The sequence below is a fragment of the Sturnira hondurensis genome, unplaced genomic scaffold (genome assembly GCF_014824575.4).
Source record: "Sturnira hondurensis isolate 20B ecotype Veracruz unplaced genomic scaffold, ASM1482457v3 Scaffold0017436, whole genome shotgun sequence".
Lineage (NCBI taxonomy): Eukaryota > Metazoa > Chordata > Mammalia > Chiroptera > Phyllostomidae > Sturnira > Sturnira hondurensis.
In genome coordinates, this window is record NW_028090067.1 from 15,084,848 (window position 1) to 15,101,255 (window position 16,408).

At 40.2% G+C, this 16,408-nt stretch overlaps 1 protein-coding gene across 17 annotated transcripts in view; it reads right to left on the minus strand.

Moving 5' to 3' along the window:
* RBFOX2 (RNA binding fox-1 homolog 2) overlaps positions 1-16,408 on the minus strand; it is a 255,262-nt gene that overhangs the window by 22,208 nt on the left and 216,646 nt on the right. For 12 of the 17 annotated variants that reach the window (XM_037068250.1, XM_037068243.1, XM_037068239.1 and 9 more), the window contains 2 exons: positions 10,792-10,938; positions 8,985-9,038 (listed from right to left, as the gene is read on the minus strand). In XM_037068250.1, the coding sequence (XP_036924145.1) occupies positions 8,985-9,038; positions 10,792-10,938 (201 nt within the window). The remainder of the gene's footprint in view (positions 1-8,984; positions 9,039-10,791; positions 10,939-16,408) is intronic. The other 5 variants (XM_037068251.1, XM_037068246.1, XM_037068241.1 and 2 more) reach the window with 1 other exon arrangement.

The window sequence follows — 16,408 nt, forward strand, 5'->3', positions numbered from 1 at the left end:
ATGCATATTTTGTAAAGGGAAATTAAATCCACTAAAAGAATAAAGAACTGTAGTGGTAGTAATAATAATAATGTAATTAACAACAACAACAATAATAATAATAATAAAATGAAACATAAAGCATGTGAGGCCAGACCAAAATTAAGGTATAGAGTTACTCGGGTCAAATTATTCATCCAAAAATCTGAGTATTTTTTAAAAAGTGTCTACCTTTCTCTCTCAACTATGCTGTTAATATTTGTGTCCCTTTATGTAATATTAAAAACTACTTAATTAAATCAATTATTCCCTAGTAACTTCTACATGAAACCTGATATTTAAGTATAATCATTATATAATGGAGATTTTTTTTGGAGGTCTAATCATTTTAGCCCCACTTTGCCTCTTACTCATACCACCATTAATTCCTTTGGAAACAGGATATAATTTAAGACAAAATCTTAATACATAGTTCTGTAGGCACCGCGTGCGAAGGAAAGCAGGCATGTTCATTTAAGCAAATGTAACTATCACCAAGCAGTAGTCAGTCACAAGTGACACTTCTTCGGTGCCAATTTTAAATGACCAGACTGGCACCGAGTAAAAATGCAGGGGTGGGGAAAAGTGGGCTTATGGTTCTGAGTGCACAGAACAGTTTATTTTGTACTACTGTTTAATTATTGTCTTATTTTCCATACAAACAACTCTAAGCCTACCTTCGCCCACCCCCGTATGTTCAGCTGAATTTCAAAAAACTGCTTGTCCAAACTTCCCAAAGTCGTCCCTTTGTCGGTATCTGCATCTACTACTACACGTATTAGCAATTCTCCACACGTAGACAAAAAGGGAGTCCAGAGGCCAAGGACACAAGACCTACATGAGTGGCATCAGTTGCCTACTATTCAACAGGAAAAGAACACCATAAAACAGCAATAGAGCTGCTACTTGAGTTAGGATGAATTAATTTGTATACTGAAGATATTGCCAAAAAAACAAACAAAAAACCCCTATGGCTTTAGTTCATTGCGGGGACAAAGCAAGAGACCAGGGAATTAACCCCCTTTATTGCTCACATTATATTTGAAAAGACTGTCTGGTTATAATACTACTGTTAACTTCAACATCAGCGGGACTACCTATATTCTTTTTTTTTAAAGATTCTATATTCTTATACAACTATTTCACAAAGCGTTATATCAGTTTCATTTTAGGTGCTTTGTCCTTATCTTTCCACTTTGCAACTAAAATTTTCTCAAGCTATTTACATCTGTAGAGTGGCTAATTCTTAGGGTTTTCTGGGAAACGCCTCATTTCTCAACAGCTTCATTGTCCCTCTAGCATTCTTTGAACATTTCGTCGTAGGATAAGGATAACCTGGATTCCTCCTGTTCACTCACTGAGAAGATGGATTCCTCCTGTTCTTCACTGAGATGATAAGCTGTGCCCTTCCCAGCAAAGTCTTACAACAGCAACTCCACGATTTTGAAGGACCTGGCTACACAGAACTTGAAACCCTCACACGGCTGGGGGTGGTGGGGGGAGAAGCACAGAGATTTCGATGGATCGTCTCTACCACCACAAACACGCTAGAGTGGGCAATGCTAAAACTCTAAACATGTGTTGCCTGGGATAGAACATCATGGGTAACTGTAGTTAGTACTTCCCTTAAAAATGTAAATGTGTTGAAAACTTCAACGGGAACGTATTTGGAAAGTTAAATTTTGATGGGGGCACTTTGACCACTCCAGGTATACAAGGGCAGTCACTAATTATACCATTTGTTGTTTGCACTGGGCCTGCCACAGACAGGAGACCAGTTCCCAAATTCTGGAGAATCTTCCAAAAAGTTAAACCTTTTTAAGAGAGGTCACGGAGAGCGATGAGTTTTTATATCACATTTTAAAAGTATTATTAGCTGTAATCCAACTGATCGTCACAGCCTCATACATTTTATGCCTTGGGTTAAGTTACTAATACATTAGTACTTGTGTAAGAGATTACGTGCAGACTAAAGCGAGATTTTTAAGTAGTGCATTATGACTGTATCTACATACGTACGTATACACATATATGCATGTTTGTCTTTTAAATACAACGATGGGGCAGAAAGGATACACCTGTTTGTTCCTCTGGAAGGTAAAGAAACGGAGTCAGACTGAGGCTAAGTACTCAATCACCAATAAGGCTCAGAGCATCAACGAAGCCTTCGTCCTTCCCTGTGGCTTCCTCCTGCAGCTACTGGGAGGAAACTAGAAAGAAGTTCAGCTTGAAATCTAAGTATCCTATTTACTAAGCTACATTAGTCCCAAAGTCCTTGCAATTTTCTTTCTCACACCTCACTGCTGACTGTCCTACGACCTCCCCTGCTCGAGTGCTGGCAGGACCCCTGTGGCGCCCTAACTGCACACTCGGCACAGCGTCACAAATACCCACACCACGGAGCCAGCAATGGCCAAAGTTAACATTCGAGTTTGCTTGTGTAAGATTTTTGTCAACAATGACCTTAATATTCTGGAAAAAGGTGCTTATCTGTCCAATAAAATGCTAACCAAGATACCAAAGAGGGGAGAATAAAGCCATCTCTACAGGCATCTGCACCTCGGGGAGAGGAGGAAGGACTCGTTGGTACTTCGGGAGACGTGAGGGGAAACAGGTAAGGGGATTTCTTCTTCCCTTTGAAAATAAATGGACCTTGCCTGGCAGAATAACGCCTCCCACCCATGTCCTAATCCCCAGAACCTGTGAATATGTTACCTTACATGGCAGAAGGGATTGTGCAGGTGTGATTAAATTAATGATCTCGAGACAGGGCGACCATCCGGGATTACCGAGAAGAGCCCAGCGCAATCATCAGGGTGCCCGCCTGAACAGAGGGAAGCAGGAGAGGCAGCGCTGGAGTGTGGCAGCCTGAGCAAGTCTGGCCTGGCCACTGCCGATGACGGATTTGGAAAGGGGCTGAGGCCAAGGAACAGGGGCCGCTACCAGAGCTGCAAACAGCGCGGAAGTGGACTACCCCTGAAAGTCGCTGGAGACAGCACCACCCCTGGACTCTGACCGCAGCCCAGAGAGACCCGTTTTGGACGCTTGTCCTCCAGAGATGCGCGGTAATAAAGCCGCGTGCACTGAGCCACCACATTTGCAGTAAGGTGTCCAGAAGCAACAGGACATGAGTATAAACCTCACAGAACTAACATCTGATTGGGAAGGTGAGACGTACAACCAGCATTTTAAACACACTGGTCTTAAAATACTCTTCTCTCATGCTGAAACTTCAAAATATGTCATTTTCTACCAACACAACTAATACTTCCTTATCTATCACATTCACAGTTTGGTTTCATGAATACTAATTCATAAAATAATTATTTAATAATATTAAATAAAGCCTGAAAACTTGTTTTAATGGATGGCGTTCTTCAATAAAATTTCACATTTTTGAAAAGGTGCCAGGAACTCATTAAGGATATTCACAGATTGCCCAGGCTTAAAAAGTTACTAATACAAAAATATGCTCACATAAAATCATGTTTTAGTATCTCTTCATTCTCAAAAATCTAATTCTTATTACATTTGGCCATTGACATCTCTTGCCTTAAAAAATTAATAAAATTATGTCTAATCCTGACACATTTTCCCAAGAGCAGCCTCAAAATGAGCATTCAGTGTATTAAACAGGGAAACTAATAACCAGGCTGAATAGCTTCAAAGTCAAACTGAGATTTAATCTCAAACTCTTAACAAGGGTAAATGTATCATGTATGTAAGAAGATTAAAAAAACAGCTAAGAAGTGAACTTTTATTTTTAATTAAAAAACGATGTTAGTGGTGTCTGTCAACACCAGCAGCTATTGGATAGAAATCGAACACGATCCACACACGTAATTTAAAATTTTCTCCCAGCCACATTAAAAGAGTAAAACTAGGTGATATTAATTTCAAGAACTTATTTTGCTTAGCCCAATATATACAACATACTGTCATTTCAAATGGGCATCAACATACAACCATTATTAGTGAGATACTTAACTTCCTTTTTTGCATCGGTGTGCACTTCGCACCAAAAGCACATCTCAGTTTAGATTCACCACATTTCAAGGGCTCAACACGGCCACCGTACGGGACAATGCAGGTCTGCATGCCTTATACTTTCACCTGAGGTTCCCGGTCCCCAAAGTCCTTTTATGGTAACAATGTAAACACACCAGTGTAACACTAGTGATTGATTATCAGCTATCTTCCCTGCCTCTTGGAAATGGAGGAATGGTGTGTGTACTGGTTGTGGTTAAAGCTTCTTGTGAGTGACAAAAATTTTATCACTTGCCTTGATATCATCAAGGCACACAGGAGCCGAATAACTGTCACCTTTTTAGTCTGGCCTCAGACTGCAATAAATAACAAGCAATAGGATGAGCATTGTAAATGTATTTTTTAATTTGTATAATCTTTGAATTTTTCCATCTCAGAAGAATGAGAAAGAAAATTTACCATGTAACTTTTTAGGGAGAAATCAAAAGCAGACGGTTCTCCTGGGTATGGCCAGAACACAGAAATTAAAAAAATAAATAAAAGAAAAATAAAACTAAAACCCATAAAATGGTAACAAAAGAAAATAAACTAAGCCCTTTGGAAATACATGCATTGTTAATTCAGTTTTAAGTATAATGAAAAACATTTGACCTCAGCATTGCCTATCAAATTTTACTGAAAATCACAAGTCAACTTAGTGCAAGTTCAAAGACAGTCTTTTGACCATATTTTGAAAAAAATAAATATTCTTCTTTTCATGAAATTGAAAGCCAGGGAAACAGGCAAGAAATTGGAGCACATCACTCATGTCTGAGGAACAGAAATGGAGGTTCTGTCTCCTTTAACTTGTAGCTTAAACTTGAGCCCAGTCCAAAAACCCTGTCTCCATCATTCCAGAAATCCACCCCAGAGAAGAAAGAACATAGCAACTAAAATTTGCTAGAAATCTCAATAATTGTTGCCATGTTCTACTTTGTAATCTTTTAGTCAACTTAATAATTGGCACTGTCTGAAGAAGTAAAGAGCTTCTACACATTTAGTATTTATAATACATACATGTCCCTTCAAGAGACAACAATACCAGAAGTATATTGAAAAACTGTAGAAAATATAAATATTAGAATATGTATATTTTTTAATTTAGTAAGTCTGATAATTATCTCAAATTGTTATGGGGCTGGGTGATGACAAACAGGATGGTGGAAAATCTGAATTTCAACAATGGAATAAATTTTAAAAAACGACAAGCTCTAGGGCACTAAAAGTGTCCATCAGAGAATTCAAGGTCAAGAACACTGGGTTGAACCAGGTGACCCTTATTTAGAGTTCTGTTTAAGATTCTATGTGAGAAAAGACTGGGAGGAAATACATGAGAATATTCGTGAATATTCTCTTTGAATATGCTCTTTAATGAGCTATGTATGCTTTTTTCATTCCACTTCACTAAATACCATGTTTTCCTTTTATAATCATTTTAAAAGGGTGCTTTTAAAAAAGTTCTTGCTCAAAGAATCTATATAAAGAGTGGCAATACAATTTACTGTCCAAACATGCACTGTAAGGGGAAAAGGGGCATCATTAACAATTATGCTAAGACAATAGGTATAAACTGGGACTACCTTTGATAAACCAGGACATATGGCCGCTCCCCCTGTATCTCCTTGTTTATATTAATACTCTGTCATGACTGGTGAAATGTGAAGAATCAACGAAGCTACACATGTCCAAATAATTCTTTTCTAGAATTCTGTTTGAGTACAATTAATTAACTTTTTGGCAGGGGTACCATTTTTTCATCCTATATTCTCACTGAACATTTTCAAAAACATAGTCTTTCTTTGTTTCAGTGAATCACAGAAAATTAAATACAGCTGCCTTCATGTTTATACAAAGGAGTAGGGAATAAAAAGATTTTTTTAAATGACAGGGAACAATTTATAGTGTACATGTGTATGCATATACATGATAATATTCATTCCATAATCCAGGTAAACCAAATCTAGAATATGAGGGTCAAAGAATAAAAAAAGGAAAATAGCAACAAAGAAACAATTACTTCCTGAAAGCATAGAAATTCTACTCTGCAGGCAAGCTGTAAAGGTAGGAGATTGGTGGGCAGGGAGTGGCAATGCAGCGTAACAACGTCCACTTATAATTTTAAGTGGGTATATGCTAAACCCCTGGGCTGAAAGTCTCATTACAAAAAAAAAAAAGACACGATAAAGAGTTGGCTTTTTTTGTTTGTTTGTTTTGGACCCATTTGGTTAAATACTGCATTACATGTAAGTACAACTTATCTCAAAATTAATTTGTGACTAGTTTTTCCATTACTGCTCCAAAAAATTCAATAAAGGTGATTTCTATACAGAAAAGTACTCTTAAAAGACTGAACAACTCTTTTCTTTTTAAAACAAGATTTTATTTATTTTTTAGAGAGAAGGGAAGGGAGGGAAAGAGGGAGAGAAAGGTCAATGTGTGGTTGACTCTTGTGTGCCCCAACTGGGGATCTGTCCCACAATCCAGGCCTGTGCCCTGACTGGGAATCAAACCTGTGACCCTTTGGTTTGCAGGCCTGTGCCCAATCCACTGAGCTACACCAGCCAAGGCTGACTGAACAACTAAATGATAGGACCACATAAGTTTTCTTTTCTCGGGCTCCTTTTAAGACATGTTGTAATTTTATAGTCAACCCCAAACATATTAGACATGAGAAACAAAACTTATTTTACAAAAGAAAAGCACTGGTTAATTTTATCTAAAGTGGATTCCAGAAGAGGTATTGAGGTTTGACTCTAATATAAATCTCTATTACCAAGTCCCAAAGCAGTTACAGAGGAACCTACTCCAGCAAAGAACATCAGGTGACAACAGTTAGGCAGTATGAGGACCAAGACAGGTTTTGTACCAGTCCTTGAGGGCAGACTGAAGACATCCCAAGTTCTGTGCTTTGTTTTAAAACACGTACCCGTCAGTCATAGTCTGCCTACCCTTCAGCCGCCCGAAGAACGACAGGCAGTGAGGACACAGCATCTAGCTGAGAGAGGCAGCATATGCTTTTAGATTCCCCAAACAGAAAAGGAAGGCTTGTGTCATTTAAAAAATGAAAGTTACAAGGGAAAAGCAATTGAACTGGGTAAATTTAAAAATCCTTGAAGTCAATGAAAGAACCCTCCAGAAAGATCAATTTCCTTTGCTTCAAAGAATTCAATCAAATTATTTTGTTGGTAAGGAGCAAGTCCTCAATGCCTGATGAAATTACACTGGGCTTTTCAGTTGTTCGAGTCTCGTTAAGGACATTGTAAGTGCATACACTTAAAAACCGAAAACATTTAAACTGCTACTTTAGATAAACAGTGTAGTCAACGATCTTCACATATTCATTGTATATTCATGTGCTTCTCATCTCTAAACCAGTCACTTTTTTCACTTTATATCTAAAAAGGTCACAAAAACAAAAGCAAACTCTATGAAAGAAATAGAAATCCACTGTGAGAAAATCACAAGCATAAATAGTTTTACTGGATACAGTCTGAATCTATTTCACTTTAAAAATACTTACCAAGCAAGTGCTGGAGAAAGTTCTGTATAGGCATAGTAATCGTTTTTTGTTTTAACTGAAAGCTGGAAGCTTAGAGTATAATTACCTCTTTAATATTAAGGAATAGTTATTATGGTCAGAATTAAACACTTTTAGTTTGATGGATTCTATAAAGGAAGGGAATAATGATCAGGAGCATTAGAACAGGACATACATTTGTATTAGTACAGACGGGGACAGCCAGCATATGTAACTCTGGCTGTCCCCGGAGTGTGTAACACATAGATATGTGTTACTGATTACCAAAGACTGCCGAATTTGGAATCAGCAATTAGATAGCAATAAACACTACGTTAAATAAAGCAAATAACTGAGATTTAACCATAGCCAAGGGCTATCTTCAAAGTTCAGTAGAGCCGACCAAATGAAAATTAATTAAAAAACTGGTCTTACCTAAAAACACAAGTAGAACTGAACAAGGAAGGTAAAAATTTGTAAGATTGGCCACAGCTGACTGTGTCTGTGGGGTGTATTTAACTTATTGAAGAGGAAGAAAACTTTCAAGCATAACTTTCCAAAATTGATTTCACCAAATCTTTTCTTAAAATGCCATTGTAAAACGTTGCCATTTGCTCATTCCTAAAAACACCACTGCTTATAAAAATTATAAATCATACAGATTGTGACATTAATAGTAAATTGTTAAGGAAAAGTAAGTTTTAATTAAAAATTTCAGTTCTTATGTAGAACACATTTAGAAGAGACTACACATATCAAACGGCACACTGTTACTTCTTTCATCTTTATGCAAAAAAACCTCCAAAAAACAAAAAACAAAACAAACCAAAACCCACCCACTGTCCTTGTGATCGAAGTGACTACATCTGCAGCTCGCCTACCTGCGTTTCACTTAAAGGAGGAAATCAGTTCACAGCGAAGTCCTGAGTCACTATAGTCCCTGTATTTAAGCCTTGTTAAAATTCATTCAAAAGAGAGAGCAAGTCAACTGAATGACTGAAATAGTAAATTTGTTCCTAAGTACATCATTTCCAAGTTCAGTTTTTAAAAGCTGAATTGTTCTGAAAATTCAGAATAGCATTCTCAGAATTTTACTTTCTCCAGTCTTCTCCTCCATTCATGCAAACAGCTTAGGGCAAACTGAAGTCCAGTGCAGGACTGGGGTCTCCAGTGCCCTGGCTTCCTGACCCCCACACTCACACCCAAACCTCTCTCACTTCTTCCCCACCACTCTCCCAATGTAAGTATTAAGATAAAGTTTGGCCATGTGGCAGCTTATTTTTAGAGATAATCTAATCCATACTAGATATCTGGGAATACTTTTTTGCAGGCTTGAAAAACAGCTGCAGTTTTCTGTTTACTGTTTAAAATAAAACAAAACTAAAAAGAAACCACGCACACTTAATACTGAAATGGAGCTTACCTTAGAGCCGCGTTCATTAAAGATTATTTCTACATCTAGGATTTTGCCAAACTGCTGCAGAGACAAAAAAACAAAACATTTGTTTATTGTCAGCTTTTTATCCACATATTTTACTTTCTCCTAATAAAGAAACTGGGGCTCTCTCTCCTCTTTAAACTACCTATTTAAACTACTAAACTCATATGCGCTGTACCCAGGTACCTATTTCACTTGGATTTCAAACCAGACTCTGGGGAATGTGAAGAAACTAAAAAATGAAAAGAGCAAAACAGAAATTGTGCTTTCTCTCTGGGCTAAAACGTCACTATTGTCACTAAACACATGCATCAAGAGCCCAAGTTTTCTGGAGTAAGGCTTCTGGGTGTGCTTCCTGTTCCACCACTTAATGGAAAATCACAAAAGTCAAGGAAAGAGGAAAATGTCTTATTTTAGGTAAAGGCTGCTTTATTTTTTCCTATACCTACCCTATAAAATTATGATTTATATGGTATTTTAGAATTTGTTTCCTTTTATGTTTTCTGATGCATCCTTCTAGAGGAAGGACTGCCTTCCTCGTATGGTTAAAAAAATTGAGGCTGAAAGAAGCTACTTATCATTTACAGAACTACTAAAATTGAGCGTGGAATCCCTGCTCTTTACCAATGCAACTGTCCTCAGGAACAGGGACTAACCACGTGGAAGAAGGCAGAGCAAGCAGGCACCCTGTGCAAGGAGATTTAATTTTTGCAGTTAGTGCCTTGTGGGAAGGGTATAACACATTTCAAGAGACCACTGGTAAGAGGCCCAGGCAGAATCTCAGTGGACAGCACACCTCTGACCCGAGAATGCGCTCCTTTTCACAGGGCTCCGGAGACTGAGGTGCCACGTTACTCTGACAACTCGGTAAAGAACCTAGTAACTCCTACTCCTGGGAAGCTGCTTCTTAAATGCAACCTAAATTCTTTATGCTGCCCTTTGTTATCTCCTGTCGCTCTCTTTTCTGTTGAGATGAGACCAGCTGGTTGCCACTGTCTATGTAAAGGCCCTTCAAGTTCTTCAAGAACATCCTTAAACACCCACCCTGGCCTTGCCTTCAGCGTGCAGCACACATCAGGTAACAGCTGAGTGATGGAGCTTTGCCCCAGGGTCTTGTCACCATGAAGTGGCCAACCAAGACTTAAGGAACGGGATTTGCTTTTCTGACAAAGCACCAGGCTGTGATACTAATACAATTTTTTTAAAGCCCAATCATCTCTTTGTTCTAGTTTGAGGTAAGAACTTGCTCAAATTGTAACAGGCAACAACATACAGCCCAAGAGAAAATTAGGTTCTTGGCAGTCACTCCCTTTTCCAACAACGGAAACCTCTGCTGTTGCACTGTGTGCCTCGGGGCAGTCATTTCAGGAGAACTGAACAGCTGGGAGAACACGTCAGAGGCCACAAACTGACCCCTGTACCCGATTTTAGATACTGGTCTTGACACTGTTGAGCTGTAAGCAAGGAGGTAAAAACAAAACACACGTACTGTCTGCTGTCGCAGATATTTCATTTGATGTGTAACACTCTGAAAGGCAGGGTGTTTGCCCTGATTTTAGCACTGCAAGTCTCACATCCCAAGCAAACAGTCACCTTATTTATATGAGAATTTGCAAGGCTGACAGCTAGTAGACAGGTGATAGGAAAAGTTTCTGGTAAAAATATTGATTTACCCCAGCATCCTTCTCAATCTATTTGTACTTTTATCCTAAAGCACGAATGTCTAATAATACTCCTGGTGGATTAGATGATATTTTAATTGTAAATTCACAAAAGGACTTCTGAGACTTACCCCGAACATCTGCCGGAGGTCAGGGTCCCGGAAGCGGAAAGGGATATTGGAGACGTGCAGCCGCTTAGGGGTGGATTTACTCTCTGAATTCTCACTGCTTTGCGTCTGTGACTGCTGGCCGTCTGTCTGCGCTCCGCCTTCCGTCTGCTAAGAGAATAAATAAACAGTAAACAAAAAATGAATATAGCTACTTTACAAGAATTCACGTAAAACAAAGTGCTAGCCACCCCAATCGTTCTCAAATAGTGTCTTTAAGCAAAAATTACAGTTGTCCCTTCTCTGAGGGGGGAAAAAAGATGCTGTGTTCAAAATGCTATAGTCGGCAAATAAAACAGGTCCTTTGAGTATTCACTGTACATTAGCAAAATGGGAGAAACAGAAACTCTAAATGACTCGCCCAAGACCCCAGGGGGATACATCAGAATAACTGAGGATACAAAATAGCAACACTGCTCTTACATTCTCAGTAGCTCTTTCTTTTTTTTTTAAAGACTTTATTTATTTATCTTTAGAGGGGAAGGGAAGGAGAGAGGGAGAGAAATATCAATGTACGGTTGCCTCTCGTGCGCCCCCTGCCGAGAACCGGGAACTGGCCTGCAACCCAGGCAATGTGCCCTGACTGGGAATCGAACCGCGATCATGTGGTTCGCAGGCCTGTGCTCAATCCACTGAGCTACACCAGCCAGGGCTTTGGTAGCCCTTTCTACTATTTTTGAGATGTTCCTGTTTTGAAAATGAAGAGTCTGTTGTATTAGTTGTAAAGATCAATGCATTTTGGTCTATCATTTCAAGAAATAAGAGAGTACTTTTATATTTTATTCCCTCTATTAGTTCTAGAGTTTATGACTACTGAGTTCCCAAAGCATTATGATTTAGGAAGAGAAGACACTTGGTGACAATGGCTACTTTACTTAGAAACCGAGGAGGCTTCTCACTCTGAAAGCAGTCTGTAAGCGCCTCCCAAATCCATACAAGTCCAGCTACCTTTAGCACTGCAGCCGACCCTCGCAGCCCAGAGCAAAGCTTTGCTGAGAAAATCTGCAAGGCTTTAAGGGAGCCTGACTAACCAACTGCTCACATAAACGACAGATCTGTGTACATCTACAGCAAAAGTGTGCAAGTGTGAGCGTGCACTTCTGATCATGAATCTCTTTTGCAGCATCCCAGGCCTGCGGTTCATCTGATCTCTTTCCCAGTAAATCCTCAACAAAGTTGCTATGTTGAGAAAAACTTTTGACAAATATCTTATAGGTATGGTACATCCTAAGCATTCAAACAACACTTATTTTGAAGCATTTGCCTGGCAATTTCAGAACCTTATGTTTGTATTATTTACTGTGGTGCGCATGCCAAACCCAACGGCTTGCTGAGCTAATTAAAACCAACCACCTTTTAAAACGGGAGTGGAACCTGCTGTTCTTATTATCTCAGTCGGCTTGGAACTGAGTCCCCCACAGAGTCTTCCTGGTGACACAGAACAAATCCCCTCCCGGTGACCCAATGTGCAACTAAAGGAAACTGTAAATCAGAGATACTTTGGGTTCGGAAGATGTTAACAATCATCATGAAGTCCGAGACTTTAAAATATAGAGGATAATCAGAAATAAACTCCGAACGAGTACCAGCTTTTCAAATGTCAAGCTGAGTGACAGCAGCTTTCCTGTCATCCCACTGAGGCCCTGCAGGTGGCTTAAATGTGTGATGATTCATGCAACACAAAAACAGCAGAACAGGCGAGAGCCACGAAGCCACGTTCTGTGAAAGTGTGAGGCTTTCTATCATCCATGTGGGCACAGTGCAGACTAAACAAAACAAATGCCACCGAAGAAGAAACTCACTAAGTTACTATCACAGAATATGGACACCAAAGCAACACGTATGAGCACTAGCTGTGACGAGGGCTAGCCAGTCACCGGCCCAGGGGCCTCTGACACCTCACGGCTGGGTCGCCTAAACCTTGCTTCACGCCGACTAGAAAAGCAGCAGCTCAGGTCTGCAGGAGGCCAGGGCACCACTGCAGAGAAGTTAAAAAGACCGATTCTAGCACCAAACCAGTTCCATATATAATTTATAATGGGTGGGCAAAAGGAGGCGTACAGTTGTTGGGGAGGAAAAGAACACAGCAATTAATAAATAATAACACAAGACTAAACTGTTCTGCGAACTCACAACTGTCAACCCTCGTTTGCCCACCCTGTATCTAGTCCCTGAAACCTGCACTGTATGCGAAAGGGCAGGATAAATGAAAGCTAATGATCACTGAGAAGTATGTTGCCCAAGCTCCTTATCTGTTGCTACTGACAGATTTTTACAAACCTGATGACACGATTTAAGAAAAGGTTAGAAGCCAGACTGGTTAATTTTCCGGCACTGAAGTGAACACCTACATTTTAAAAAAGTAGAAAATCTTCAGTTCTAGGAAGACTGGCAAATGGAAAAAACGAACTCTCATTTCCAAATTCTCGAGCTTTCTGATTCAATAAATTCTTTTCAATGGAAGTTGAACACATATAATAGGTACAAATGCACAAATCGTAAGCAAACAGACAGATGAATTTTCACCGAGGAAGTGCATCCACAAAACCGTCACATCAGACCAAGCAACGCCACTGCTCTGGAAGCACCTTCGGGTTCCATTCCAGCCACCACGCCCGCCAAAGGGTCACCACTATCCCAACATCTGACTCCATAAATGAGTGCTGCCACTTTTGAACTTAGAAAGGGGGGAGGGACCCATACCATCTGTACTCTTTTCTGTCTGTCTTCTTTTATACATTATATTTGTGTAATGCACATACATTGTTATAACTCATCCACTCTTTTTCCATTTTACAAACGTACAGAATTTACAACACAACTGCTTCCAGATTTGGCTCTAAAGTTCTTTGCTACATGTCTTTGGGTGCACACGAGCACGCACTTTGTTGGGTGTGCATGGGTCTAGGAGTGAGTTTGCTGGGTTAAGGATATATGTACGTTCAGCCTTAATAGATACTGTCAGTTTTTCAAAGTGGCTGTACTAACTTAACTGTGTATGAGAGTTCTAGTTTCTCTTAGTATTGCCATTTTCATTTTTTAAAAAAGATTTACTTATTTATTCTTAGAGAGAAGTGAAGAGAGGGAGTAAAAGAAAGACCGACGGGTTGCCCCTTGTCTGCGCCCGTCCGGGGGACCAGACCGGCAACCCAGGCACGTGTCTGACCGGGAACTGAAACAGCAGCCTTCTGCGTCGAGGGACATCGCCCAAGCACCTGGGCCACACCGGTCAGGACACCATTTCCATTTTAACTGTTCTGGTGGAAGGTTGTGGCAACATATTGTGGCTCTGATATGCTTTCTTCTCTTTAAAACTATGATTCTTTCTTCTTTCTACTTACAGAATTTTGCTGAAAAATGGGAATTCTTGGTAAAATACTAATTATTTCTTGAGTGCATACTTTAGGACAGACCCTTCTCTAAGCCTTTTAATAACAATATTTAAATAGTGTTTACTATTTGCCAACAATGGCCTACATTTTATTTGTTTTAATAAATGCAATTCTTTCAACAGCCCTAACAGTAGGTCCTTTTTCCCCCTTAAACTTGAGAACATAGTAGGTACTATTTTTTACCCTACTTTTCAGATGAGAAGTCTAAGGAATAGAAAAATTGCCTGAGTAATTACAGGAGCAGGCATTCGGCCACAGGCAGTCTGGCTCCAGAGCACACGTGTGCGTGACCACTGCATTACACTGTACTTTAAATGTATTATATTTTAAAACTCTCACAATAACCTATGAGGCAGGTACTATTATTATCCCCAAGTGACAGAGGCACAGAGAAGTTCAGTTAGCTGCCCAATCAGCGTCACACGTTAAGTGGCAGAGTAGGAATTCCGAAGCGGGCAGCCCAGTGTCACGTGCTAACCCAGCTCCCCCCACACCGCGCCGTGCTCTCCTCTCACACGTCCCTGGGACACTCACCTGCGGGGGGGGGAGGGGGCGAGACTCCTCCTTGGTGGAGGTGGGCATGGGGGCAAGGGGCAAGAAAAGCGCCACAAGAGGTGACATGTATTCTGTACCTCGAGAGAAGAGGAGCAGGTCAGGCCACAAAGGGGAGGAAAAGCGAGAGGCAGGGTAACCCACCAGGCACACTGACACTCACAAAGGAGCAAAGCCAGAGAACTGCGGAATATACTCAGGATGAACCACAGATTTCTGTACTGAGCGAGCTCAGGAATAGGAAATACACATTGAATACTGAATGTAAGTAAATGACATATTTCCCATTTGATAGTCTCAACTTTAATACAGACTAATTACTGAAACAGACAAATCACCAAGAAAAGTAAAAAAGGTTTCAGGCTCTGTATTTGTGAAAAGTGGAGAGTTAAGTTGTTCTGCGAAAAATCTCACTCCGTACAGCACTGGTTCGCTTTGTTTTCTATTGTTAGCTGCTGAGCAACTTTACTGACTGCATAAACAACCTCTGAAGGTTCTGTTCTTCCCTTTTGCGGCCATTTTCTGGCCTAGTTTACTCTCTGGGCAGGGGAGGACACAGAAAAGGCTGGAGTCTGTGGACTGAGGGTTTACAGTGAGCCTGGCAGCTGCAATGCCGGACGCAGCCTGACAGTGAGGTCCGGACGCCCACTCTTCAAGCCACGCGGCCTCCTCCCCAGCGAGGTCGGGCTCTGTCCGCCCTGCAGAGGGGCCCAGGGCTCTTTACACTGCAGAGCACGTCAGATTTTTCAGTCTCAAAAACTCATTCTAGAAATGAGGGCTACAGATGTTTTGTTTTGGTAAATTCAAACTTTAAAAATCCTTGTAACTGGGAAATGGATTAATTTTTTCTGACTTCTCTACAAAACATAAAAACATTTTAACTATGTACTGTGAATAAATGTTCTGTTATAGACTAAAAGAGAACTCTGGGCAACACAAGGTGAAGTATCTATCGCCTTCCAAGTCACTATCTCATACATAATCTGAGATACTAAGGAGTATCCTGATTAATTCAGGATACTGTTTTGATTCATGAATGATCCATTTTCTTCAACATTTAATTTTCCTGTTTTCTGGGATGCTGTCATTCCTTATTTTCACCTCTATAAGGCTAAAGGTAAAAAGAGGGAACTCAATTTAGCATAGCAAATTTCTAGAGAATCTGATTTACGTCTGAAACATCTATTAAACCAACCCATTTTTACGAGAGCTTGGATTTAAACAATTCCTCCAGAATTCCGAAGGCAACGTTCACCGGTCGCCCAGCTCCCGGTACTGCCGTTGAGAAGCCCACAGGCACTGCCGGGACTTCTGTCTTCTTGCGTGACTCCCCCGCCCTGGGTGTAGACCGCCCAAACACCACCAGCAGGTAAACATTCCAGTGATCCGCCTCACTGGGGGCTTCTTCCACTTTGATCTATTTTGCTGGGAATTCTGTGGTCTCATAAGTTGGAAATTAATATCTTTTAGTCCAGGGAAGTTTTCTTCAATGATTTCACAGATGGTTCCTACCTTATACATCTTATTGTTCTCTTTCTGGAACTTGTATTATTAAATGTTGGATATTTTGGAGTGGTCCTCTAATTCTCTTACTTCTTTTTTCCTGTTTTCCCATCGGTTTTCCCCACATGCCTCTG